General features: G+C 39.8%; 3 protein-coding genes across 3 annotated transcripts in view; 1 reads left to right on the forward strand and 2 right to left on the reverse strand.

Annotated features, from left to right (window-relative positions):
* Positions 1-20,441, reverse strand: part of LOC131684845 (dentin sialophosphoprotein) — a 108,694-nt gene extending 88,253 nt beyond the window's left edge. Inside the window, exon 1 of the mRNA XM_058968058.1 lies at positions 19,857-20,441. The gene's annotated coding sequence lies outside the window, so the exon portion shown is untranslated. The remainder of the gene's footprint in view (positions 1-19,856) is intronic.
* Positions 20,442-23,087: 2,646 nt separating this feature from the next.
* On the forward strand, positions 23,088-24,157 carry LOC131684846 (MRN complex-interacting protein). Its single transcript, XM_058968059.1, has 2 exons — positions 23,088-23,201; positions 23,279-24,157. Exons 1-2 carry the CDS (start codon positions 23,151-23,153, stop codon positions 24,155-24,157), a joined length of 930 nt encoding a protein of 309 aa, XP_058824042.1. The 5' UTR covers positions 23,088-23,150.
* Positions 24,158-25,054, reverse strand: LOC131684847 (probable Golgi SNAP receptor complex member 2). Its single transcript, XM_058968060.1, has 2 exons — positions 24,769-25,054; positions 24,158-24,713 (listed from the first exon to the last, which is right to left on the reverse strand). Exons 1-2 carry the CDS (start codon positions 24,900-24,902, stop codon positions 24,212-24,214), a joined length of 636 nt encoding a protein of 211 aa, XP_058824043.1. The 5' UTR covers positions 24,903-25,054; the 3' UTR covers positions 24,158-24,211.
* Positions 25,055-25,546: the final 492 nt, after the last annotated feature.

The following is a 25,546-nucleotide window of genomic DNA, read 5'->3' on the forward strand; positions in this document are numbered from 1 at the left end:
GTTTTTTATTTTATCTTTTGGCTTGAAAGCAAGTTTTGTGTAGTGGTTTCTCAGCATTTTCTCTAGTTTTTCACTGAGTCCCGGGACGTATGGCACAGCTACATATGCCATTTCAGCAGTCGCATCTTTATTCTGCTGTAGGCCATTATAGTGTTTATGGACTCGATCTTTCAGAATTTTGCGAACAAACCAGTAGGGGTAATGGTTTATTCGCAATATCTTTTTGGCTGTTTCGATTGCCGCTGGTCGGTTTTTACAGTCGGAGAGCTTAACTGCTCGATCTACGAGTGCAATTGCCGTGTTGCATTTATGCGAATAGGGACTTCTCCAACCTGAAAGACCCGATCCCACCAGGGAAACAGAAGAACGTGGTGTATTCGATTCCGTGTGGAACAGGCGATGGCAAAACGTATGTAGGACAAACGGGGAGAAGGCTGGAAACGAGAGTAGCGGAGCACAAGAACGACGCGAAGAAAAAAGATGCGAGAACTGGTTTAGCCCAACACACATTGCAAGAAGGACACATCTTCGATTTCGACAACACCCGGATACTGGAACGAATCGAAAACCAGGAGAGCAGACTAACTGCAGAGATGTTTCACATCAAAATTCTCGGCGAGGAAAAAACGGTGAACCTACAAAGAGAATGTGGAACGTTCTGCACAACATACGACGGTCTGGTCACCAAGCTTCGACAGTGTTTGAATAGCGAGGAACGCAGACAGTCGAAAAGTGATCGCCCGCCTAGCGGTGGAGAGTGAACGAGAGTGAATGGAGATGCGTGATATAAGTTTATGTGAGTTAATTGTAAATTGTGTTTAATTTGTGAATGCTAGCTTTGTAATTTTTTGTGAACAAATTGATGTTAACGTTAATGCTAAATAAATGTTTGTAGGCGTCCGACGATGGCTGAAGAGCAGTAAGCCGAAACGTTACGTGTGGTAATGGGAAAATTTGGAGTTTTCATTTTCACCGAGAAAAGTCAACAAGTCCATGAAATAAATATGTTGCGGTGACCATAAAATCTTATAGAATACATTTTTGTTTTGCTGCTGTACTCCGACTTCTCGGTGAGAATGTGGCGTAGTAAAGTTTGTTCTCTCGCTTTGTACACTTTTCTCTGCATAGTCAAAGGGAGAGGCCCGCACACGAAAGCGTTAATGCCGGTCGTGGCGTAAACGAACCGCATTCATTGTCGTCGTTTGTGATTAAAAATATTGAATAGATTAAAAATATTAAAAAGTGTAAAATAAGGAAAGAGAAGCTGTACCGCTCGCGTCTGGTGGCTGTACTGGGGGCAGTATTTTTCGTCATGTTACTACTTTGCTTACAGACTGCCGTACAGGGCTGGGCGTCCTGCACTATCGAACGACAGCAGCGTCGAAAGAGAAATGATAATGTAGGCAGAAAAATTACAGCCCCGGAAAAAGTAGGCATTTTGCATCCTTGGTCACAATTGATCTTTTGCTCGAGTTTAGAACCATTCTGTTTAGATCATACCACGTACTGAATCTGTTCAGTTCACTTTGAAGAACTACGGCATCGGTTGATTCTTGTATCCGTCGGAAAATCTTAATATCATCGGCGAGTTCTTTTTTTAATATTGACGTCATTAAAGTAGAAGAGAAATATCACTGGGTCGAGATGGCTTCCTTGCGGGATAACGAATGTAGCACGAAATGGTACGGATAGATGGTCCTTAACGCTGATTTGGCGTTGCCGTCCATCGAGATAGAAACGAAATCAGTGAATATTTTGATCATTTAGCTGGGCTTTTGCGATATCATGGTTGTTTTTCTCGGAAGTCGCATATAAATCCATGTGTTATGAACCCAATAAATAGCATCGTTTCGCAGTTCGTTTTATTTTTGCTTTTCTCATATGGAAAGGCTATGCAATTTTTTACTTTATTTTCGAGAGTTGTCCTATTTTTACTGGAGCTGTAGAGCTAAGGTCTCGGAAGGGCTTCCCATCAGAATCACCCACTACAATTGCAGACGAGATGGAAAATGTTACAAATTAAAACACTGCTTAAGACCAATTGCAGCGGGCCGTGATACTGAATATTGTATTGTACTGTATTGTCTTCGATTAAAAAAAGTTACATCTCACAGACTTAGACTAAACACTAACTTAAACCTATTTTTAATTTAAACGATTCTTTACTAATATGAAAATCAAACAAATGATAGACACTGTTGAAGCGTTGACAGCAAACATCCAAAGGATTATTCTGGCCGTACTGCGTGCGATGTGTTGAGCGTCGGAAAAAATCAATTTTCCGGAAAGATCTTCCCGGAACGTTGAGGTCAAGTTTTGCTAGAAGCGCAGGAGAGTCTATGTTGTCTGTCAGAAAGTCGAAAATGAAAAGTCGTTGCAGAAAGATCCGTCTGTTTTGCGGCGTAGGGAGATTGATGAGGATACAGCGATCTTCATATGGAGGAAGCTGGAAACGATTTTGCCAGGGTAACCGACGAAGTGCAAACCTGATAAAGTTCTTCTGTACCCTTTCGATACGATTAATGTGTATGGTGTGATACGGAGCCCAAATAGTAACGCCACATTCTAGAATACTGCATACCAGTGTAATGTATAGTGTTTTTAGACAATACACATCATTGAAATCACGAGTGTTGCGTTTGATGAGTCCAAGTACAGCGTAGGCTTTAGCTATAACGGAAGAGTAATGTGCGGTAAAGCGTAGTTTTACAGTCGAGAATGACACCAAGGTCCTTGACGGATACGACTCGTTCTACAGGAGCAGAACACATTGAGTATTCGAACTTAATTGGAGTATGTACTCGTGTAAAAGTGATTGTGCTGCATTTTTGAATATTCACACTCATTCCATTTCGGTCGCTCCAGTCAATGATCCTATCGACGTCCATTTGCAATGCACAACAGTCTACCATAGTTGTTATCACCCGATAAATTTTCAGATCATCAGCATACATGACTTTAGAGGACGATAATTCACTGCACAGGTCGTTCACGAAGAGCACAAATAGAAGAGGTCCGAGATGACTCCCTTGAGGAACGCCCGATGAAATGTGGAAAGAATCCGAGAGTGTAGTTCCGAGTCGCACCGAGGCGCTACGGTTCGCGAGGTACGAGGAGATCCAATTAGTCAGTCAGTCCGGCAGTCCAGTCCGCCTTAGCTTTTCCACAGCAAGCTGATGAGGAACACGGTCGAAAGCTTTCGAGAAGTCGATGTACACCGCATCGATTTGTTGTCGTTTTTCCAATTTATCAATCAGCGACGACACGTAGCTCATCAGATTTGTAGTTGTCGAGCGCTTTTTTACAAAACCATGCTGGTCCAAAGTGATGATGTGTTTTAACGCGGGGTAGATAACGTCTAACAACATACTCTCGAAGATTTTAGGGAGGCAGCTTAAGATTGAAATTCCTCTATAATTGGCGATATCATGTACGTTGCCTGTTTTGTGGACCACGGACCACGGGCCCTTGGAACTATCAATCCCCCGAAGATGAACCCTAGAACGTTGCACTGGGGTAAAATATACCCCACGCCATTTTTGGAGCCGTGTGAAGACGAGAATTCGGTATTTACTGACCTGGGACCCAAACCATAATTCAATTTAAAGTTTCTAGTCAGAGTAGGAAAAGGTGGTATAGTCAGTTTGCTTATAGCATTCGTGGAAGCAGGTGTCAAAGTTGGCGTGGGGTATATTTTTACCCCAGTGTACGGTTGCCGTTAGTGTTTCGTCAGGTTTTGTGCTGTCAGTGGAAATGATATTCGTGACAATACAAGTTTAAATACTGTATGTTTTACTACGTAAGTAACAATTAGTATTATATATTCGTTTTTAATCATTTATTCATTTAATTTTATTTTGAAGTAGAAAAAATCGTTCTCATTTTTGCTGATTTTTATTGTTTTATTGTTTATTTTTGATTGTTAATGTTAATAATGACTCGCAAGTATAATTTGCGTATAGTATCTGCTGTAACAGTAACGTTACGTGTTACAATTGTATTACTGATCAGAAATATTTTTTCATTTCAATTTCAACCCCATTTAGTGGCATTTTCCAAAACCGGATTTTTAAACTTTCACTCTTCCAAATAATTGCACTTTTTCAAAAATTACGAAATTCCATTTTATACCATTCCTTTAACTTTTAGAATCATTAGATTTTTTTTCAAATCGGTTGAAAATTCGCAAAAATATGGTAATTTTTGTGAAAAAAGTCAAAACCACGATTTTTAAATTTTTTTTTGTTTAAACCAATTTATTATATTATATCATTGATTCAATAAATTCCGTACTTTCAATCATAAATCTGTTTTCGCAATTAAAAAACGAAAAAAATGATGTATTATACATTTCTTTTGTTTGCATTTTTACCTGTTAATATAGCGATCAAACGCGCGGGGTACATTTGTACCCCAGTGCAACGTTCTAGGGTGGAAAACGCAAGTAGAACGTTCTAGGGTTAATATGATCTAGGGTGATCTTCGGTGAATGATGTTGCAGGCAAATTCAGAGTGAACATTGGCAAACTACTCAACTACGATTTAGACAAAGGTGATGAGTTATTACTTAGCACGTTTTGAAAGAATGACGAGAATAGATTTGCTGACTCCGCTGGTGACGTTGATGTCCTGTCTCGATAGTTGACGCATTCCGGGATTCCACCGGAACACGTTTTATTCCGCAGGTAAGACCAAAACTGCTTTGGGTTGTCCTTCATGCTGAATTCAATTTCTGAAACATATGAATTGTAATTCCCGCACGGACGTTTTGTCGGTTTCGCCGCTTGTTCTAAAAAATCGTATTCGAGATTTCCTGAGACGATTTCGAAGATATCGTAACTCAGCATTCCACCAAGGTCGTTTGTTATCCGGGCGGCGCGTGCGTTTCCTCCTAGGCACAAGTTGTTGAAATATTGATTCCAGTTCGTGATAAAATCTATTCACAGATTCATCCAGAGTACCCAGCGTTAAAATCTCAACCCAATTTATTCGTGAAATTAAAGTGTTTAATTCATCATAATCGCATTGATTGAAATCGTAGAATAATTCAACATCGTCATTCATAGACACGGGAAACACAGCGTCAACTTTCAACACAAACGGATTGTGGTGACGATCTAATGTCATTAACGGTAAGGGTAGCTCCAATACTTCGCATCCGCCAGTGTTACTAACAAACGCTAAATCAAGCAACCTGCCATTCTCGTTCGTCAAATAGTTCACACGTTGTAGGCCAGAAGCGATCATGGTTTCGACTGACAAAATTTCATGTTCCGAGGAGGCATTTATTGGAATAAACGTAGCTGAGGTAAATTATAGTCGCCTAAAACCACCACCCTGTCATTGGTACCAATTTGATCGTACAGTCGATTGGCACAGGTAGCATGCCGTTCATACAAAGCGAGAAATGAATATGAATATGATACTCCTTGTACGGTTCAGTTATGACCGGGCGTAAGGACTTCGCGATCGCGTGTATCATCGCGAAAGGCTCGAGCGTTTGTGCGTTGTGTTCGATCACGTTTAGTATCCTTTCAATGTAATTAGCCGACATTAAACAACTTATACGCAAAGAAAATCACATATCTGGGGGAAAAGGAAACGCAAACAACTTTCTTTAAAGTATTACGGGACAAGTGGAAGTCGAAGACATCACTACACGCAGAATTTTATTTATGTATCGATAGCATACTTTTCTATCTGCCTCTCGTTTCTTCTGCTGTAAATTTTATGCATTGGACATATTCGGTTCATCCACTCATTGAATGCTTACTAGAGATATATGCTAGAGAATGCAGAAAAATCACAGCAGAAGAAAAGAGACGGGAATAGAAAGTATGCTAATTATGCATATTTTTATTTCTCAGTGTACAACGGTTGAGTACACGGCAAATATTAGCAACCAGCTCATTGTACGCATAGTTGGTTCTTGCTACAGAAGTATGGAAATAGTTGAGATGGTGTAGATTGCGGCGGCGTAAATCGAAATGGAATTGTTCCAAGATATTTGGGCAGTTTATGTTAGACTGAATTATATCAGCAACAAAAATGGCTTTGGCGACATCGCGACGAACACTCAAACGATCTAAACCAATTAGTTTGTACGATATATGGTTCTTCGTAGCTTGGGAGATTCACTGAATCGTTCCAAGGTGTCAAAGCGTGAAGCGAACAAATTTACGTTGAACATTTTCTATCTTATCGACACCATTCTGATAGTATGGGTCCCAAATATTCCAATGTAGAGCGAAGCAAGGAGCAGAACAAAGTTTTTAAGCAACGTATATTTTGAAAATGTGTTGTGACCCGGAAAATAAAGCCAAGGATCTTGGAAGCTTTAGATGAGATGTACGATACATGGTTCTTGAACGTTCAATTTGAATCTAGCATGATTATTATACTGTGTTTCACTACAGTGCTATCCCATTGAGTTGGTAGTCGAATGAGATAACGAATGCTTTGCGAGAGAAAGAAATAATCAAACATTTCGCCGAGTTAAGTGACATCTGATTTATATCACACCAGGTAGCGAACGAGTTAACCCATTCATGCCCATGTTGTTTGTGGACAACAACGTTGTTAAACAGCTATTACTTTTGATTGGTGCAAGATTTGTGCACAAAAACTAGTAAGGCTAATAAATGTGACTATTGCCTTCTATTTGAGCATTAACAATTACAAGAATCAGCTCTAGAACTGCAGTTATTGCAATTAGTCTGATTGGATTCCGATGGAGCAGTGCTGCCAGGGACAGTTTGTGTTGACGACGGAAAATGAATTTTTCATATATCTTCGTTATGGTGCAATATTTTTGAAAACTGATAAAACTTGTCAATTTAGACTGTGTACGGCTACGTTTTCCAGGTAATTGGACTATTGTAAATATTCTAGGAGCATTGTATTGAGCATTGGAAGGTAAAAATTGACCAGCTTCTAGCACTGCAAGGGAAGCACCTATATTTATAAAAAAAGGCTTTTCGTGTTTCTTTATCTCACCGTTCTCAAGAAAAACTAGTTTTGAAACACTATATGCACTAGAAAAAAGTTAGGCTTGAAAGGGTTAAGCTCGGATTACAACTGAAGCGCGTCTTCGTTATTTGAGATCAACGAAAAAAGTTTATAATCGTCAACGTAAGACAGCATAAAGTAATTGATGCAAAATGGATCATTTAGGTATAGCAGAAAAATAAATGGGCCCAGACGGCTTCCTTGGGGAGCTCCAGATGATAAGGCAAAATGAGTCGATATTTTATAGCTGATTGTCACACTCGTTTTACGCCCTCCAAGTTATGATCGAAGCCATAATAAGATAGTCCCGTTATAGCCTAGCCGTTCAAGTTTGGCGATAGCAATTTGGTGGTTTATCTGATCAAACGCTGCTGAAAAATCTGTGTAGACAGCATCAATTTGTTGGCTTTGCTGAAGTTTTCGAATTATAAACTTGTACACTAGAGTGGGACATGGTTATATGAAAAAAATAAAATTTGGCTCCGAGTTACTTTTTGGGTCCCATTTAGCTCCCAGAACAACTCTGCAAATTTTTAGCTCGATAGGTGAAACTATATTTTTGCGCCCGCATTTTAAAGTTTGCATGGGATTTCGTATGGGGAAATTGCCTATTGTAAATTAATTCTTCCAAGAGTCGCCCGTTACCTCCTAAAAATAAATAGATTTCTGATTTTTATAGGAAATTTGTCAAGGAAACAAAGTCTAGAAGGCTGCAAAACGATCTGATGCTCGTGAAAAAAGTTATTAAGCAAAAACCGATTGATGCCCTGAAGATAGATGAAAATTTCACTTTTCATAGCATCACGCCTTCTGACGGTCTATTTTGCACTATTTCAACCAAGAATAGAACCTCTGGGAACTGCTCCCATGTCGTAAGAGGCGACTAACAACATGCTAGGAGTTCCTAGGCCGAGGTTTTGTTCCGTACCGAAGACTTAATCTGGGCGGACCTTAAGGTTTTCCATATTACCCTCTTTCCAGTCTGTATTTAGTGAATCACTGACATATACCTTTTCTGATTCGCCTTTATTGATTGTGTACCAACGTTTTAAGTTTCTTCTGGCGGTTGTATATTAGCCGTAAATGACGAAATCTAATTCTACACTAAGTAACAGAATATATTAATATACCGGCACTTCCACGCCAAGGTTTAACTTCCAAAGCTTTGGCTTAAAAACCGTTTTTAAAAAATGGAAACTTTCATGCAGGAAATTTATTGAATTGGCCTAAGATGGAGCTGTCGAATTTCACAAAAAGCTTTTTATGTTGCAAGTGATCTGTAGTTGTGTTAAATTAGGTATTTTCCTATTATATTTGGAACCGTCTACCGACAAATCTACATTTACGAATACCTCCAAAAGTGACTTCTTGAGGTCTCATGAAGGCCTGACACTAGCTTTATGATACTTTTGCTTTTCTAAACAGTAATAAAAATCTGAACATTCAAGAACTTCACTTTGTCAGAAAATGTAGGGCCATCGGAAGCTAAAACTTCGTAAAATCGCACTCCTGGTCCTTTTTTCAGTGCAGTACTCTACGTCACTCGTTCAAATTTGCACCGCTCTTATGGTAGTCGGTATTTGCTAGTATTACTGTTCTCCCATCCATTCTGGTAGTCAAACGGTGGGATAGCAAAATTCTTACAAGTTTCCTATCTCATGCCTCCACGCGATTCTAAGTCTTGTGATGACATTTGGTCCTTAGACCGCAGAATGAGAGGGTGCGAACAGAATGAGAGGGTGCGAACAGATCTAGTCGAGAAAACATTGCCGTAAAAATGAATAGTTGATCGGAAATTAGCCCCAATACGACTAATCTGACTAGTATCTATGAACACGGCTCAATACGTATTGAAAATTCGCCGCGTCTGTTTTTATGAACCTAATTTAAAGCTCCGTTATTGCTAACAAGCCCGTGCATCAGATTAACAATCCTTTATATTTCCCTTCAGTGTTCGGTATTATCGCTCGTATACTTGTATTCCACAAACAATCCGATATGGAAAATAAGAAATACTTTCCTTGATTTATAACATCTCGCGCTATTTTTGCCAGTATAATATGCTGTCACTTGGTAGTTTTCAAGCCAATAAATATATCGTAGAGAAGAAGTAGCGAGTTCTGTCCAAATACTGTTGCAATAAATAGTGATCCGGCCCATTACGCAGATAAGATTAGCTTTTCCAGGCAATACTCCCACGATCGGCTGTGTGGAGTTCAAATTGTTTTTGTTTAGGGAACATAGTATACTCTCGGTAGCCGGCTGCCCAGAGTTTAAAAATAACCAAAAACTAAACAAGATCATCTCTTTTTCGAGTGATCGTGCACTCGAAGACTAACTAAACAACTACCTAATAAAATATGCTTTACAGGTAGCATCGTTTGCTTGGAGCGAATCCTAGACCTGATACCCTTCCAAACCACCAACTCCGCGACACCTATGGAAGAGTCTGATGAATCGTCGTCCTTCCGTTAAGTAGGTGGAGCATCAACACTTCCTGTCTACCTTATCCTTTATCCTTCCCCGTGAACGATGGAGATGGGGGCGGCCGGCAATGATGGCTATCATGCTGTTGAGGTTTTAATATGGGTCGGATTGGTATGAATTCCTACACGGAAACGCTCCCGATCGCATAGCAACTAATATATTAGTCGAATTTCTGAAATCGATTGGTTAAAATTTGGTACAGCTAAACGATTGTTGATTTTTCTAAACTTTAATTTTTGTTTTTGAATGAGCAAAACAGTTGCTGAAACAACTAAATCATCTAGTTGAAAATGTGATGCTGTCAGTTAGCAAAGACACACACCATCCGAATCAGCTCATCAAATAGCTGTAACAACTAATATAATTGTTGATTTCAAGATTGGTGCGTGTTGAAACTAAAAACCAAGATGGTTGTTTCATTCAATTGTATTATTGAAAAATATCCCAACCAGTTGTAATAGCTAACGATTTTGTTAATTTTAAGGATTTGTTACCCAGTAATAAAAAGCCAAATTATCTTCAAAGAAGTTTATTGCTATCATATCAATGGCTTGATTTATCCATCAAACGCGTTGTATCACTATATAGGAAATATAAATATTAACACTGTTCAGCGCCAATACGTTTACATTAATTCTATTTTATAACAAAAATATATAGCATTGACTTTCTATAGTAATGGTGATAGCCAGATCGACCGAATAATGCTTAAGATTTGTTCTAGTCGGATTACTCATTTTACATTGCCATATTGGATCTCCATTATTTTCGAACTTCTTTCTAACCATGGGATCATGATGAATTTTCAAAAAAATATTACATATCTTGTTTGGATGGATGATTTGTAAAAAACACATGAAACATACACACCTGGTTCCAGAAGATTTGCTCACGTTCGAACATCAGTCGAATCATGCAATTTGCTGTCTACCTGATGTATTATATAAAAATACTTCCATAAATTCACATATATATCACTAAATTATTTAGGCACTTCTAAGTATTATAACTGGTTTATTAATCTAAACTTCAAAATCAAGCTCTTTTATGTTAGCCTCAAAAATTTTACAAAATGAACATAGCGAGAAAACTGACGTATCCTTTTCGACTAAAGAAATGGTTAAAAAAAATTTGCAAATTTTTGTTTCCTTTTTGCTGTCTTTATTTTCTGAAAACTGACAGCTTTCAAAAACAACTAATTTTTTCAGCCAATTGATGATGCGAAAATCAACAGGACAGTTAGTTGAATCAACAATTTTTAGTTGAAACAGTCAAGACAAAAATCAAAAATTGCAATATTCATTTTTTGTGATTGCGGGGTTTTCCGTGTACTTACCACTTCCTAAGCAACTCTTATTAGATAATCAGCAGTCAAACATGATGAAGTCAGTGTGCAATCCGCCAAAATCATCGTCACAACGCAACGCAACGCAACGCATCACGCCTTCTGACGGTCTAAGCATCATAGCCTTCTGACGGTCTAATTATATTCAAAAATTTTAACTTTCTCTTATTATGTACAAAAGAAGCCTCAATTTATCCCTCAAAATCTTGCGAAGTGGCTAAATAGTGTAGAAAAACGATTTAGACACATTAAGAGAGGATTGAAATAAAATTGCGTATAATTGGCAACCAACAGCAGTGGTGCTAGAAAAAATTAATATTTTGTCAATCGTCAGAGCATTAATCAGTTTCTGCTTTTTACCTTTTTTCAAGCGTCAGATTGTTTTGAGGTTTTCGAGACTTTGTTTCTTTGTTAAATTTCCTATAAAAATCACATAACGATTTATTTTTAGGAAGTAATGGGCGACTCCTGGAAGAATTATTTTGTAAAAGTTAATTTTCCCATGCAAAATCCCATGTAAACTTTAAACAGTTGGCGCAAAAATATAGTTTCACCGATCGAGCTAAGAATTTACACAGTTGTTCTAGAACCCAAATGGTACTTAAAAAGTTGCTCGGAGCTGGAATCTAAATTTTGTCCCACCCTATTGTACACGTTAAACCTTTGGGAACAAATCTGTGTTGTTTATTATGTTACTAATACGATTATCAACACGAAAGTCTAACACTATACTCACAGACTAACAGACATAACACTATGAGGGAATTCCCTCAAAAAAGATTGATTGATTTTTAAAGCGAAGAGCACTCAGTACACTAACGCCACTCCACCTTTTATTCACGGTCCCAAACACTAATTTACTGGTAGGTTACTCCTCAGGTTTGGGAGTAATTTTTCACTAGTTGTCTATTCCACATATGCTTGTTCATATATCAGTGGCGCCATAATTTCAATTTGGCAACAGTCCAAACCACAAATATATTTAAAATGACCGTTAAAGCGGGCTGAGCTTTGTTTTTTAGTGTTATGTCTGTTAGTCTGCGCTATACTTTCGAACAATTTTGATGAAACACATAGTTTTGCTACTCCACAATAGTTTCTAACAATCTAACATTCTTTTCTAAACCTTTCCTAAATACTGGAAATAAATGAGAATTTTTCTAACAAGCTGGGAAAACAACCTATTAAACGATTGTGACAAGGGCAGCGACAAACTGAACATTTTTCGACCACGATTGAAGGTATCTCATCACGGTCAGGATTTTTTTTATCTTAAATACGTTTATTTAGGCCCAAATGCTTTAGCTTAACGAGGCCGATAATTCATGTTTTTTATATTACATGTCACATGTTAGTGGGGGAAGGAAAAGCCGTATTTAGGGGCGGCTTGCTCCCCTATTATGTAAGTAAAGGAAAAAGGTAGGAAGTGGGATACATATTGTGTAATTGACATCGTCGTTTGCTGATTGATCATTGTGGCGGTTATGCACACTTTGTTGTAGTGTTGTAGTTTCCAGCCTGTAATCGCAGGGGAGAGGGGAGGGTCGATATTTCGGATAATTATTGGCACTCTGATGCTGTCATGATGTTCTCTATATCATCTGCATGTGAGGTATGTAATGATGTTCTGGGTAGACGGTTATCAAGAAGGGTATGTACCGAAGACTCGTGAAGCAATGCCATATTGTAGATACAGGGATAGGTTGGTGAGATTCTACTGAATGAGAGAGGGAAAAATGTATTAAACTTGGACATCAATAGTTTTCAAAAAGATATAAATAAGAAAAATATAGGGGTGGTCACGGCTTGCCAGCACGTCCCGGACAGGCACATAGGGTGATCTACCTCGGGCCCGAAGGGAATCTATTAGTTGGGACCTGGCAACACAGTACTCTGCGCACAGCCAAACAGCATGCTCGATGTCGTGATAGCCGTTCTCACAAACACAATGATTACTTTCAGCAAGCCCTATACGACGGAAATGCGCGTCAAACGAGTAATGGTTGGACATGATCCTTGACATCGTGCGAATAAAGTCCCGGTTCACATCCAACCCCTTAAACCAAGCATTCGTTGATACCTTCGGGATAATGGAATGTAGCCACCGTCCCAGATGCCCATTGCTCCATGAGGTTTGCCAACTATCGAGCGTCCTCTGACGAGAGATACTGAAAAATTCGTTGAAGCAAATTGGTCTTTCGTAGGTGTCGCCTTCTAATGCGCCCACCTTGGCTAAAGAGTCCGCCTTCTCATTGCCCGCAATAGAACAATGTGACGGGACCCAAACCAAGGTAATCTGGTAAGATTTTTCAGATAAAGCACTCAGATATTCCCGTATTTTCCCCAGGAAATACGGTGAGTGCTTTCCAGGCTTCGCCGCACGGATGGCCTCAATGGAGCTGAGACCATCCGAAACGATGAAGTAATGGTCTGAGGGCAGGGTGTCAATGATCCCGAGAGTATACTGAATGGCAGCTAATTCTGCGACGTAAATTGAAGCAGGATCATTGAGTTTGAATGAGGCAGCAAGATTTTCGTTTAAGATACCGAGCCTATGGACCCGTCGAGAGTTGATCCGTCAGTGTAGAACATTTTGGCGCAGTCGACTTGATGGTATTTGCTTTAGAAAATATTAGGGACCACTTGTGGGCGAATATGATCCGGAATTCCACAAATCTCTTCCTTCATGGATGTATCGAAAAATACAGTTGGATCAGAAGTATCTAAGAGATGAGCACGGTTGACGTTATACGTAGATGAATTGATGTTCTGTGCCATGTAATCGAAGTACAAGGACATGAATCGGGTCTGAGAATTAAGCTCGACAAGCCTTCCGCAATTTGCAATCACCAATGGGTTCAGAATATCGCATCGAATGAGCAATCGATATGAGAGGTCCCTGACGGTCAGGATTTGTTGTTGTCTTTAATTTACGGCAAGCAGCCAACGTGGTTGGCGGACAAACGGGGGATGAGGTCCGACAGGAGTGCGACTAGGGAAGTCTTCGAAAACTAAAATACGGTCGGTTAATTAATATTCTTTTATTTACCCTTGACAAGGATTGAGGATGTTGGTCCAACAATTCTACGTCGTTTGATTGATCTGGAGGTATATGAATCACACATATAAAAAAGCACTGCTAGGGAGCTGTACCACTGCCCAGACTTTTTCAACAATATCACAGTTCGGAGGTAATAGTTGATGACAGAGCCACGAAATTTCAAAATCAGTTACCTATTTCTGCTTACATTTACCGAAACCGACATTCTGATAAAATAAAATTTCATGCTGAATCGAATGCTTGAATGCAGAGGAAATATAAATTCATTCAACAACCAAAGCATTCATTTGTTATTATGTCGACAGTTTGAAGGCAAAAGTTGGCATCTTCGACATTTTCGAGCATAAGTGAACTGCATAATATATATCTGATACACTTTTGCTCAATAATCCTTCTCAGAGCCAGCATAAAAACAAAATTCACTTTGCTTCTGAAACCGAACACGTCCGAACCTGAATGCGCTGCGTCGGGAGAACGAATGAAGAGGGAAACGAACCAAACATTTCATTCATCGCAGCGGGCATGAATTGAATTTCGTTATCTTTCAAGCTCACGCAGAAATATCAATTTTTTTAGGCTCTGGTTGATGGGCTTTGAAAATTGAAGGTATTGCAAGTAGAACTCCACCACCGAAGCGCTGTTGCTGATTACCTCAGAACGTTCCAATCGGAAAATGAGAGTACAGTGGTCCGAACACAACATGGGAAGGCGTTTTTTCGTTGAGCCACGTTTCAGTAAAAACATAGACATCGCAGAGGATGCTAAAGCGTAGTCGATAACACGCGTGTTGATGCCTCCTACATTTTGATAGTAGATGATGAAGTGATTATTTATACTAAGTTGGCCATTCGTACAGCGAGGGGAGATAATTGGGACTGAGTCTGAACGATGCGCACATCTAGGGTGAATGGAGTCGGGGTATAACGATTTGGTTACACTTGTGGATGGCTTGTTACTGGGGATCAAGGCGTTATGCAAGAATCATCCTAAAACAATTGTCTGTCAGAGGTTCTTTAGCATTGATGCACGAACTGTGTTTGATGATGTTTGCAATACCGTCAAACTCATCAACCTGGCGGAGGGGACATTGATTATATAAGTTTCTCTGTTTGCCAGAGCGGAGAACAATTCGAAACATTTGCGTGCAAAATTCTGGATAAGTATTATGTGACTGCTAGAATATCCATTGCACACACACACATTTTTTATTTGTATGTGTATTTAAAAATTTGTGTTCAACTGACAATAAGTCTTAATGAACTAAACTGAAAATATTTAACCTAACAGCAAACGGTGACGAAATTGTGATGAATTGGTATTGCAGTCGAAGTATTCGGAAAACTCGTTGAAGCGACAAACCATCGCCATAATCGGACTATTGGCTGCAGAGTTAGTGTTACACATTTCGATGCGTAGCAATGTCCGAGGGCGAAGAACTCGGGTTGGAGCATAGAGGTTGATTTGTCCAAGAAGATCGGGTACATAGTACTCAGCCAACTTGGATAAGCTTTGATATGAAAATGGCCTGCGAAGCGTGTCTACGTTCTTGCAAAGTATGTAGTCCTAATAGCCTGCAACGGTTCTCATATGGTGGTAGGTTCAGGGGGTCAATCCAAGACAACTAACGTAAAGCATATCGTATAAATTTGCGCTGAACAGCTTCGATCCTTTCACTCCACGTTGTATGATAAGGGTACCAGACAATGTTTGCACATTTCAACTGCGAGCGCACTAGTGAACAATATAAGGTCTTGAAACACAAAGGATCTCGGAATTCGTTGAAAATTTTAAACATAAAACCCAGCTATCGATTCGCTTTGTCAATAGTCGCTGATAAGTAATAGGTATAAGTGAGCCTTTCATCAAGAATAACGCCTAGGTCCTTTACGTGGTCAACGCGCTGCAGTTGAGTTCCAGCAATATTGCAGTTGAAATTAAGCATGTCTCTTGTACGATGAAAACTGATGACAAAACATATAATCAACATATTTCTTTGACACCAATTGTAAAATGTATCGATGAAACACTGAAACTCACGGCAATCGGCTTCATTCCTTATGACAAGAAATATTTTCAAGTCATCAGCGAAAACCAGTTTCCCTCCACGCATTAGAACGAAAACCGCATCATTTACGAAGAATGAAAATAGTAACGGACCTAGTGTACTACTTTGAGGAACTCCGGAATTATTAGAAAAGGATTGCAGATTGGCAAAATCTTATGGTACATTCTAGATTATTAAGCTTTGCTAGCAGAATTTCGTGGTTAACTGTGTCGAAAGCGGTCTTAAGATCAGTTTAGACAGTGTCCACTTGGAGTTTCTTGGATATGTTTTCTATGCAAAACGATGTGAAGCTAACTAGATTCGTTTCAACCGATCGACCAGGGAAGAATCCGTGCTGACAAATGCTTAGGTATTGTTTACTAGCAGAAAACAACACCTCGTTGATAAGCGATTCGAAAATTTTTGACTCGACTCTAAGCGAAGTGATTCCCCAGTAGTTCTCGATGTTGCTCCTGTCACCTTTCTTGTGTACCGGAAACATGACTGAGCACTTCCAATCATTCTGAATTTTTTGCTGCTAAAGTGACACGTTGAAAAGGGGCGTCAGTGGGATCGCTAAAATATCATCGGCATTTTTTCAGAACACCTGAAAGCATAGCACTCAGTCCTAGAGTATAAGACGATTTCGTTTTTAGTACTGCAGAGAGAACCGATTGTTCTGAAATGGTGAATACATCCATATCCATCGCACTGGCTGGCGTAGCTGGCAAATAGGGAGCACTATGTCGCCGTCGTAGTCACTACTTCGCCATTGCAGATCATCCTAGACGGAAGACTCGTTTCCTTTCTCTTCGCATTAACAAAAATCCAAAAGCCCTTTGGATTTCGCCATAAGTTTTCTTGGTTGCGGTTCACATATCCTTTGTACAGCAATTTATTGTAACTGCGGTACTCATTACTGGCTATTGAGAAAAAGCGCTTGAGAATAGGGCATCGTCGATTTGTGTACGCACATAGAGCTTTGGCGCGGATGCGTTTCAGATTCCGAAGCATTGCGTTCGACCAGGGAGACTTCCTGGTCGCCGTCAAGAGCAGCCCAGTACAAGTCCTCGCTTTTCGTCGTTAGTCCTCTGACGTTTTGATAGTACAACCGCAAACCATCGGCGCCACGTGCCAAACGTCCCAACATATTACAAGGACGTAATGTACCTAATGGCATGCTGGAAATCAAATAAATTTCAGGAAGCGGATCGCCATATAAAGCAAAATATTCGCCTGACAAGGGAGTTCGGAAGACCCCCTCACGACCTTCGAAAGCAGGGCCGCGACAACTGAGCTGGTCGCTGGCTAGCAGCACGACTGCGTCGGAGCGCTCGGGGGCTTCCGAAGTGCGGCATAACAGGCGTCCCGGTGATAGCAGCGCAGCGTGAGTTTGTTTGTGCAGTCTCGGCGATAGCGGCGAAGTTATGCTTCGTTCAAACAACGTGTTGTACCAGATGGCATGCTAGAAGCCAATAGGACTTCAGGAAGCGAATCGCTGGTTAAAGCGTTTCCTGCAACCCAGGAAGAAAAAGAACATCGCAAAATCCAACAAAAATTACATATTTGTATTTGGTAACTTCAAACTATTTATTTTGTTTTGTTCAGCGTATGTCCGACGACCTTCCACGGTTCCAATATTTATAGCTATTAGTGCTTGGTGGTTGAAACGACTATTTCGCTATCCACTGCAAGAATCTCCTTTATTCTTCTTCGATCGTAAAACATATGGCGCGATGCTCCAGAATCCAATACGCCACGAGAACGGCTTCTTCGTGTTCTAACTTACCGCATCCGAAACATCGAAATTTTTTCAGTGCGTTCCCGTTATCCACAAGCATTGCGACGTCCAACGAAGGTGCTTGTTTTTTTTCTGAAGAATCGCTGCGTCCAGAAGCATGCGAAGCATCTCATCAGTAGGTTTTTGTCGTAGTATATTTTCCGGAAGCCTGAGAATTGCATCAATCACATGCTTGAGTCAATCTGGGATAGCTAGTGCTTGGGACTTTTTTCGAATTATTGCAAATCGGATGTGCTCGTTCGAGTTCCCAGTAGAGAAGATTCTGTTCGTCGAAAAGTATTTTGGATTGTCGCTCTCCTAATTTGCACAACTGTCGCCTTACACTCACTGCGACCAGCGTATCGCTTCTTTGATATGCACCAATCACTGCATCCACACCATACACAATTTTGCGAACGTTTTATGCATTATTTTCTGGAATGGCACGTTGATAAGCAAAAGGTGAAACAAATTTCATCAATGGCATCATCTACCTCGCTACGACACCTATATCTGCCTTGGCGAGCGCGTTCCTTCTCTTCTGTAGAATATGGATCTGCGACAGCATACGGCTCTTCAAGCGGTATTCTCTCGAGAGTGCGCTGTAGCATCAGCTTTGTCAAGTGATGCGTGTGTTTCCGTTTTCACAGTGTGAATTGTTTTCTTCTTTGAATTCGCCAACAGCAGTGCTTCTGAGTTGTATCATCATGGTGGTTGTCGCATTCGGGATGATCACTGCACCGTCTGCTCTTTCATAGCTGTAACCAGGACTATCTGTTTGTCCATAGCCGCAACTGGCACCATCTGATTGACAACCAGAATTGTTTCCTGAAACTGCTGAAGCGTCCAATCTCACTAGTTTACCACCAGTACTGCCGCCCAAAGCATTCTGTTTCACCGGTTGACCACCGAACTTTCTTCTCTTCTCCGACTGTTATGTCGACATCTTCAAAACTATAGTAATAGATCGATACCGCAGCGAGTTATCCTGGGCCCATAACCGGTTAAGGTTTATGAGAATAACAATCTGCTCCTTTAGTCACCTAACAACTGACTAACACCATTATTTAAAGTTATCTATTATAGAAAGTTGATTTCGAAACTATAACTATATGAATTCTAATCTGTACTGTTTACTTTTAGCCCTGTTTTTCAAGGTACTGTTTACTTTTAGCCCTGTAGCATCAGCGATGAATAAACATTTTACAGCTTACTTCTTTATGTGTGCAGTAACCCTAACAGAATGCATTTTTATATCACCCAGTTGTGACTTCTTGAAAGCAAAAAAGTAATCCCAGGTTTGCTAAATTAAATATATTTAAATCGATCTGTTTTGAAGAGAAAATAAAATTACTCTCAATTGATATGGACGAGTTGTGGATCGATCGCTATAATTAGGCCAATAATTTTTAAAAGCAAGTGGAAAAACTTTCTTCATCAAACATACACACAAACACATTGAAATTGCTGGAAAGTGCGTAGGTTGCCGCCAGCAGATATAATCGCTTTTTTCCGGGCGTGGAAATCTCCACATACCGTCAGAGACGTAATCAAATTGCTTGATATGTTCCTGTTTATTTATCTATACACATCTTGAATTAAATTGTGCATCTGTCTAAATGTTTTATTCCAGAAAATGGTTCGAAAGATTTAGAAATGGAAATGTTTGGATACCTATTACATTTTGGCGTAGAATTTTTTGTTGAAACAAAATTTGCAGCCGATCTATAACTTGTTTCCTACTGACAACAGAATCCTTCCTCCAGATCCAAAATGAACATAGAAAATCTGATTTGTAATTCAGCTCTTTACGTTGACACTAGTTGGCATTAACAAAAATTGTTAAAAATTGTCAAGGGCAAAGCTAATTTCTTCCATCTGCTATTTCCGATGCTTGCCAAAAGAAATACAAAACTCAAAGGTTTCCTCATACCAATATTATTTTTTGTGATTCACAACGCAGACAGCCATTCCACTTTAAATAGGTCATCCCTGAATGGTGCTGTAAAAGATCATGCTACGGTTGATTTGTCAGTAGATAAATCATAACCCATTACATTCCACCGCTAGAACCGTACATTCTCACTTCAACCCTTTCCCCGGACCGATAACCCAGCTTGTTACACGTTACCTTTTTTGGTTCGCTTTCTGGACGAACTCTCGAATGTCCTGATCTACCGCCCAGACGAACTCGTCATCAGCTGCGCTAAGGTATCGATTAACGATTGAGTTATCCAGTTTGATGTCGTAGCGGTGGGACCGCGAAGGCCCAGATACGGATACTTCCGAAGATGCACTGTTCCGTTGGAATACAATCTATTTCCGGTAGCAAGAGAACACTAAATTTTTGTTTGTCGATCACCAATTATTTCCAATTTTTTTCACTCAATACCTATCACTTAACCTTCACAATCATACACGGCCTCGGGGCACAAAATTTTTCACGGAAGCTCCCACTTTAGGCCTTGAAACTGGTGCAGCACTCCACCGCACTCGTTCGATGATTGTTTTTTTTTGTTTTCCCGTTTTTTTTTTTATCTTTGCTTACTATAGTGTAGGTCTCTTTTCGCCCTTGGTGTTGGATGAAACGCACCTAGGCCTTTACTATTTCACCACCGCGAACGACCGGAACCCGGAACCGAAACCGTAATCCGTCGAAAGAACCGTATTAGCCCGAACCCGTTGTTCCAGAAATCGAGCGACATTCGTTCGGTGCGAGATGCAGAGATGCCAGGTACTTTTTTCAAATGTCTGCAATAATAATTTTAAAAGTCTGGGAAGTACAAAAAATGTGCGGCAAGCTAGTGTAACCAAAAGCCTTTATATTCAAAAATCTGCAAATATCTGCAACCAAACTAAAAAATCTGCAAATATCTGCAACCAAACGGAAAAATCTGCAAATATCTGCGTCATCGAAAAAATCTGCAACTTAAATTAAAAGTCTGCGAATTTGCAGACTTGTCTGCAAATCTGGCATCTCTGGCGAGATGTACTGGCTAGCAGAGAAGACGACACACGCAAGAACCCCGTTAGACGTTTCAGCAAGGCAAAAGGTGGCTGTCACACATACTACATTGGGGTTGCACGGAGAAAAAAAATCGATGATTTTTTTTAAAGTAGCGTGATAAATGAAAATCTATTTAAAAATACTTATTAAATATTGCTTGTGGCACCAAAAATTGGATTCCAACCGCACTGCGCACTTACCAATCACTTTTAAATTCTTCTCATAGACTGGTTAGTTCGACTGGTCTGTCTATGAAAGTATCATCTCTACCGCTTGAAATACATGTGTTTGACAGCTCGCAGCTTTGCGATCACTCGCACTCTGAAAGTGTGGAAATTTTTCTTTTTAGTGTTCTGCCGTTCCATGTATAATTGTTCCACGAATACAAAGAATCTAATAACACATGGGACAAAAGGATTATTAATATAATGAATAATTTAATATTAATTCCACAAAACGGCTAGTGATTGTTGGAAACAAACGTGTTTCGCTCATTAACCCTTAAATGCATACTGTTGCCATTTGGCAACACACCGAATTCTCTGATATAAAGCTTCAACAAGAAGTAAATAACGTATTCATACCTATGAAAAATGAGTTTCATGCATTTAAGGGTTTTAGGCTAGTTTACAGTTCGGAAAACGTGTCACGGGATTTGGGTCCCTGTGTACTTGAAATGGGATTTCAAATCCCGTGACGGGAAATGAGTCTACACAAAAATGACAGTTTTCCTGAAGCGTAAACCAAACCGCGGGCAGCATAACGGGATTTTAAAACTCTTCACACAGAAATCAGGCCGGGAACAATTCAACACAAATCGTTTCCGACGGGACAAATAGTATTTTTATTAGGTTTAAAATTCGGTGCCATTTTGATACCGTTGGTGTTTTTAAGAAGCAGCAGAACTTTTGTTTTGACAGTTTGGAGATCTCGGCGGAAAATTTTCCCTGATCAAATTCCAACACAAATCCCGTAACTATTTTTTTTTTTTTTTTTTATTTTAATTATAGAGGTTTTAACCTTAAGGTCATTCGCCTCTTCGGGTTAGAAAAATCTCTTAGGAAAAATTTCTAACCCTATGTGCGGGGTCGGGACTCGAACCCAGGTGCGCTGCGTACAAGGCAATCGATTTACCAATACGCTACGCCCACTCCTAATTTTCCGAGCTTTATCCAATTGAGTTGTCGTCATATTTTATGGCGAAGTTTTTTTGATCATGTTAATCTATAGGTTTTTGAAGCAAGCCTATATACGAATAACAAGACCACCAAAGCAATATTAACCTCTGGAACATAAAAGTACAATGTAGTATACAATTCTTCAATACAGCTATGATTCACTGGATAGGCCACACCCTCCGTTCAACTAACGAATTGTATTCGCTAGTTGGACCGCAAATGTATCTGCTCACATCTCTAATTATTGTCAGTTCTATTGTCAAAGTGAATTTGACACAATATTTTGATATCTAGATGTTTTTTTTTTTGTTGGACAGTAGTCCAACTAGCAGAGGTCCAACTAAAAAACGGTCCAGTTAAAAAGTAACCAACCAGCGAATCACGACTATATAGGCAGAGACTAATTGACACGGCGGACTCACGAGTTTTCCATGGCTCAAGAGGTACTAACTCATGTAGTACTAGAGGTCCCTCGAAATGTCAAATAGAAAATGCCTCGATAATCAAGCATGCTTTGCTTATCCGACTGTTTTACTTATTGCGTGTTTATTTGTTGCTAACGATTTTTCCAAAAAGAAAATCCAATTATTACTACCAACTTTACCGAAAAAAAATCAGGTAACTTGATTATTTTGTCAATATTGGCAGAACTGAAGGGACCGTGCTCCCTCTGCTACTTCAAAAGATCTAGTACACAACGTGCCATAGAATTTTGAGTGTTTGTTCGTGAGTTGGTAGTCTCGATTAGTCTCTGATATAGGGTACACGGAAGATATTCGAAATGGTAAATAGTAGTATGATAGTTTAACACTTGAATTATAATGATGGAGTATTTCAGTAGTATGTGCAGTATGTTGAATATTATATGAATAGTTTGAAAATAGTTTAATGCGATTTTGGAATGGCATTTATTTATAAGGATTGGAATATATCTCTTTGCGTAAGCAGTAATTCGAGACCTTTCATTCATTTCCTTGACTTCTATCTTTTCCGTTGTGAAAGATGCTAACCCACGTGGCTGAAATCATTGCGATTCAGTGAATCTGCCCTTTTCAAAAACTAGGAGAGCCTTCAGCTTTGACATTTTGAAAGAAAAGAATCTGATAATCAAAACAGAACCGTATGAAAACTAAAGTTCAAAATAAAATTTTTAGCGCTGGTTTTGTAGTTTGTTGTTTTTGTTCTTGGCGGCAAAAAATTGGATCCTTTTGAAATTCGAATTAGCCGTAATTTTGCTGAAATGCCTCAAGAGCTACGTGTGGTTCGCTGTTATCACTGCATGAAATTTCAGGTAAGATTCAAACGTTTCAATTCACCGACCACAAAACGATATAAATTTAGTGTTTAAAACTTCACCCAATCCCGCAGACGGATATTGTCAAAAAAGCACCTAAGTGGACCTGCAAGATGTGCGGTTCTAAGCAGTCCCTGGTGAAGGAGTTTGTTCGTGGATCCGGCCGGGAATGCCGTTTATTTGTGCAGCAGTTAAGTGGCCGTGAAATGGATGAGCAACGACTGGAACAGCTGGTGGCGGAACAGGTTATGGAAGGACATATCGAATTGCTTCATAATCCAGTACAGGAAGAATCCGAGAGAGTGGCTAGTCACCAGGAAAGCATCCGAGTGGAAGGTATTAGTAAGTGGGAAAACTTTCGGGTGAAAGACTCGGACGAGGCAGATAAGAAAGCAATTCCACTCATGAGCAATCGACAAAATTCAATTAATAAGTCGGATATATTAGAACTCAATTCTAAACAAGCATACCCGCCATCATCCTTCAATATTTGCCACCCAGTTCAATCACTCGAAACGAAAAGTACGACACAACTGATGGATTTTCATCGAATGGATAAAAATGAAAAAAGGCAATTCAAGTGGAAATCAAGAAATAGCTCGAACTATCTACAATCCCAGCCTCTGAAACCAAATAGTTCAAAATCGAATAGTCTTCCAAATATGGCTGATGTTTCATCAAAGCACTTAACCAATGATGGTATTTCGTGTGTGGAAAACGAAAACGTTGCTCGAAAAAGATCTGAAGTCGATATATTCCCTATGATGAATTTTTCCAAAAAATCAAAATGGGAGCATTCCAGCTCAGTACAAAAGTTGTCTACTGAAGTGACCTTAACACCTTCTGCTGCAGCTAACGATATACATCGACCTAGTTTCCAACAGACAAGCTCCATCAGCAGTGGCTCGAAATGGAGCAAATTTGTCTCTAGAAACGACGATCTCCAGTTATAATTGTATCTCATAAGCTCTCTGGTTTATTATACTTCCATAATCAGATTCCAGCTTCTAAAGCACTAAAAAGTAAATAACACACCACATAATCAGCAACGTTACAATCATTCCTCCCAACATCACGTGCTTATCCTCGACGAGCCGTCGCTCGATCATCTTCATAGTTTGATTCGAAAGCCCCAGTGTACTGCCAATGTCCATAATTCGCCTCCGTGCTCCCTTCAGCGTTTCCCTTTGATTACGCAGTCCATCCAGAATACTGGAACCGGTCCATATCATCTCGTCCACACCCTGGTGGGCATTATGCATGGCGTTGTTATGCTGCAACGAGTAATCAATATCGATCGAGGTGTCCGAGTTTGCCGTGAACCGTTTGTTCAGTAAGCTCTCCCGTTCGGCAAATTCCAGCTCGCGGCGGGCTCTCTTTTCCTGGTATAGCTTGAGGGCGGCCTGCAGGTGCCGCATGTCATATTTCAGCTGGTCCACCCGCATTTTAGCACTCGGCCGCTGTGCGACCGGTACTTTGTACAGCAGCACATCCAGACGATCGCAGTTGCTGGAAACGTTTATTTTTCATTTAATTTTTTAATTAAATTGATCGGCCAACTCACGCATTAACTGCCGTCAGTTTGGTTTGTATGTCAGCTTCGACCGAAACCGAATCGACACGTACGCTGTTTAGGTGCTGGAAACATTGCTGCACTTGCTGGATTAGGTTGTTTGTTTGAAAGTAGAGTGCTTCCATCACAAACTGATTGTTCTATTTGTTGTATACTTTGTCAGAAAACAAATCTTTAGTTAACAGAAAATTGCAAAATACACGAAATTCGTTGCAAGTTACACATCACTACTGTTTTGTTTCGTCAACTTTAAAAAAATTATCTTTGTAAAAAAATGAACACAAATGAGTCGAACGTCATCGGCTTTTATCCCTTGTGGTGCTTTATAGACTTTTAATTGACATTCATCTTTCTACCCACAACAGAGACGCCTAACGTTCAAAAGGCCGAACCAATGAATTACTGAAGGGTACGGCATACATTTGAGCAATAATGTGGAAAGGTGAACACATTTCAGAAGTTACATCCATTTAAAACTACTTCTCGACAAACATATGATTACGGCCTAAAAGCCAACTGTCAAAATCCACTTTGAATGGAAATTTCGGACAAACCGCTACGCGCCAATCAGAGATGTTTATAGTAACCGAAAGAAAAATATTTTTTCTTTCATAAACTGTTGTGAACTGTTTGTCCGGAATTTCCATTCAAAGTGGATTTTGACAGTTGGCTTTTAGGCCGTAATCATATGTTTGTTTGGTTTAAATATTTCTTCGAAATATAATCGTGGCATTACGGGAGTTGTAACAATACATTACTTTGATGAAAG

Source organism: Topomyia yanbarensis, chromosome 2 (genome assembly GCF_030247195.1).
Source record: "Topomyia yanbarensis strain Yona2022 chromosome 2, ASM3024719v1, whole genome shotgun sequence".
Lineage (NCBI taxonomy): Eukaryota > Metazoa > Arthropoda > Insecta > Diptera > Culicidae > Topomyia > Topomyia yanbarensis.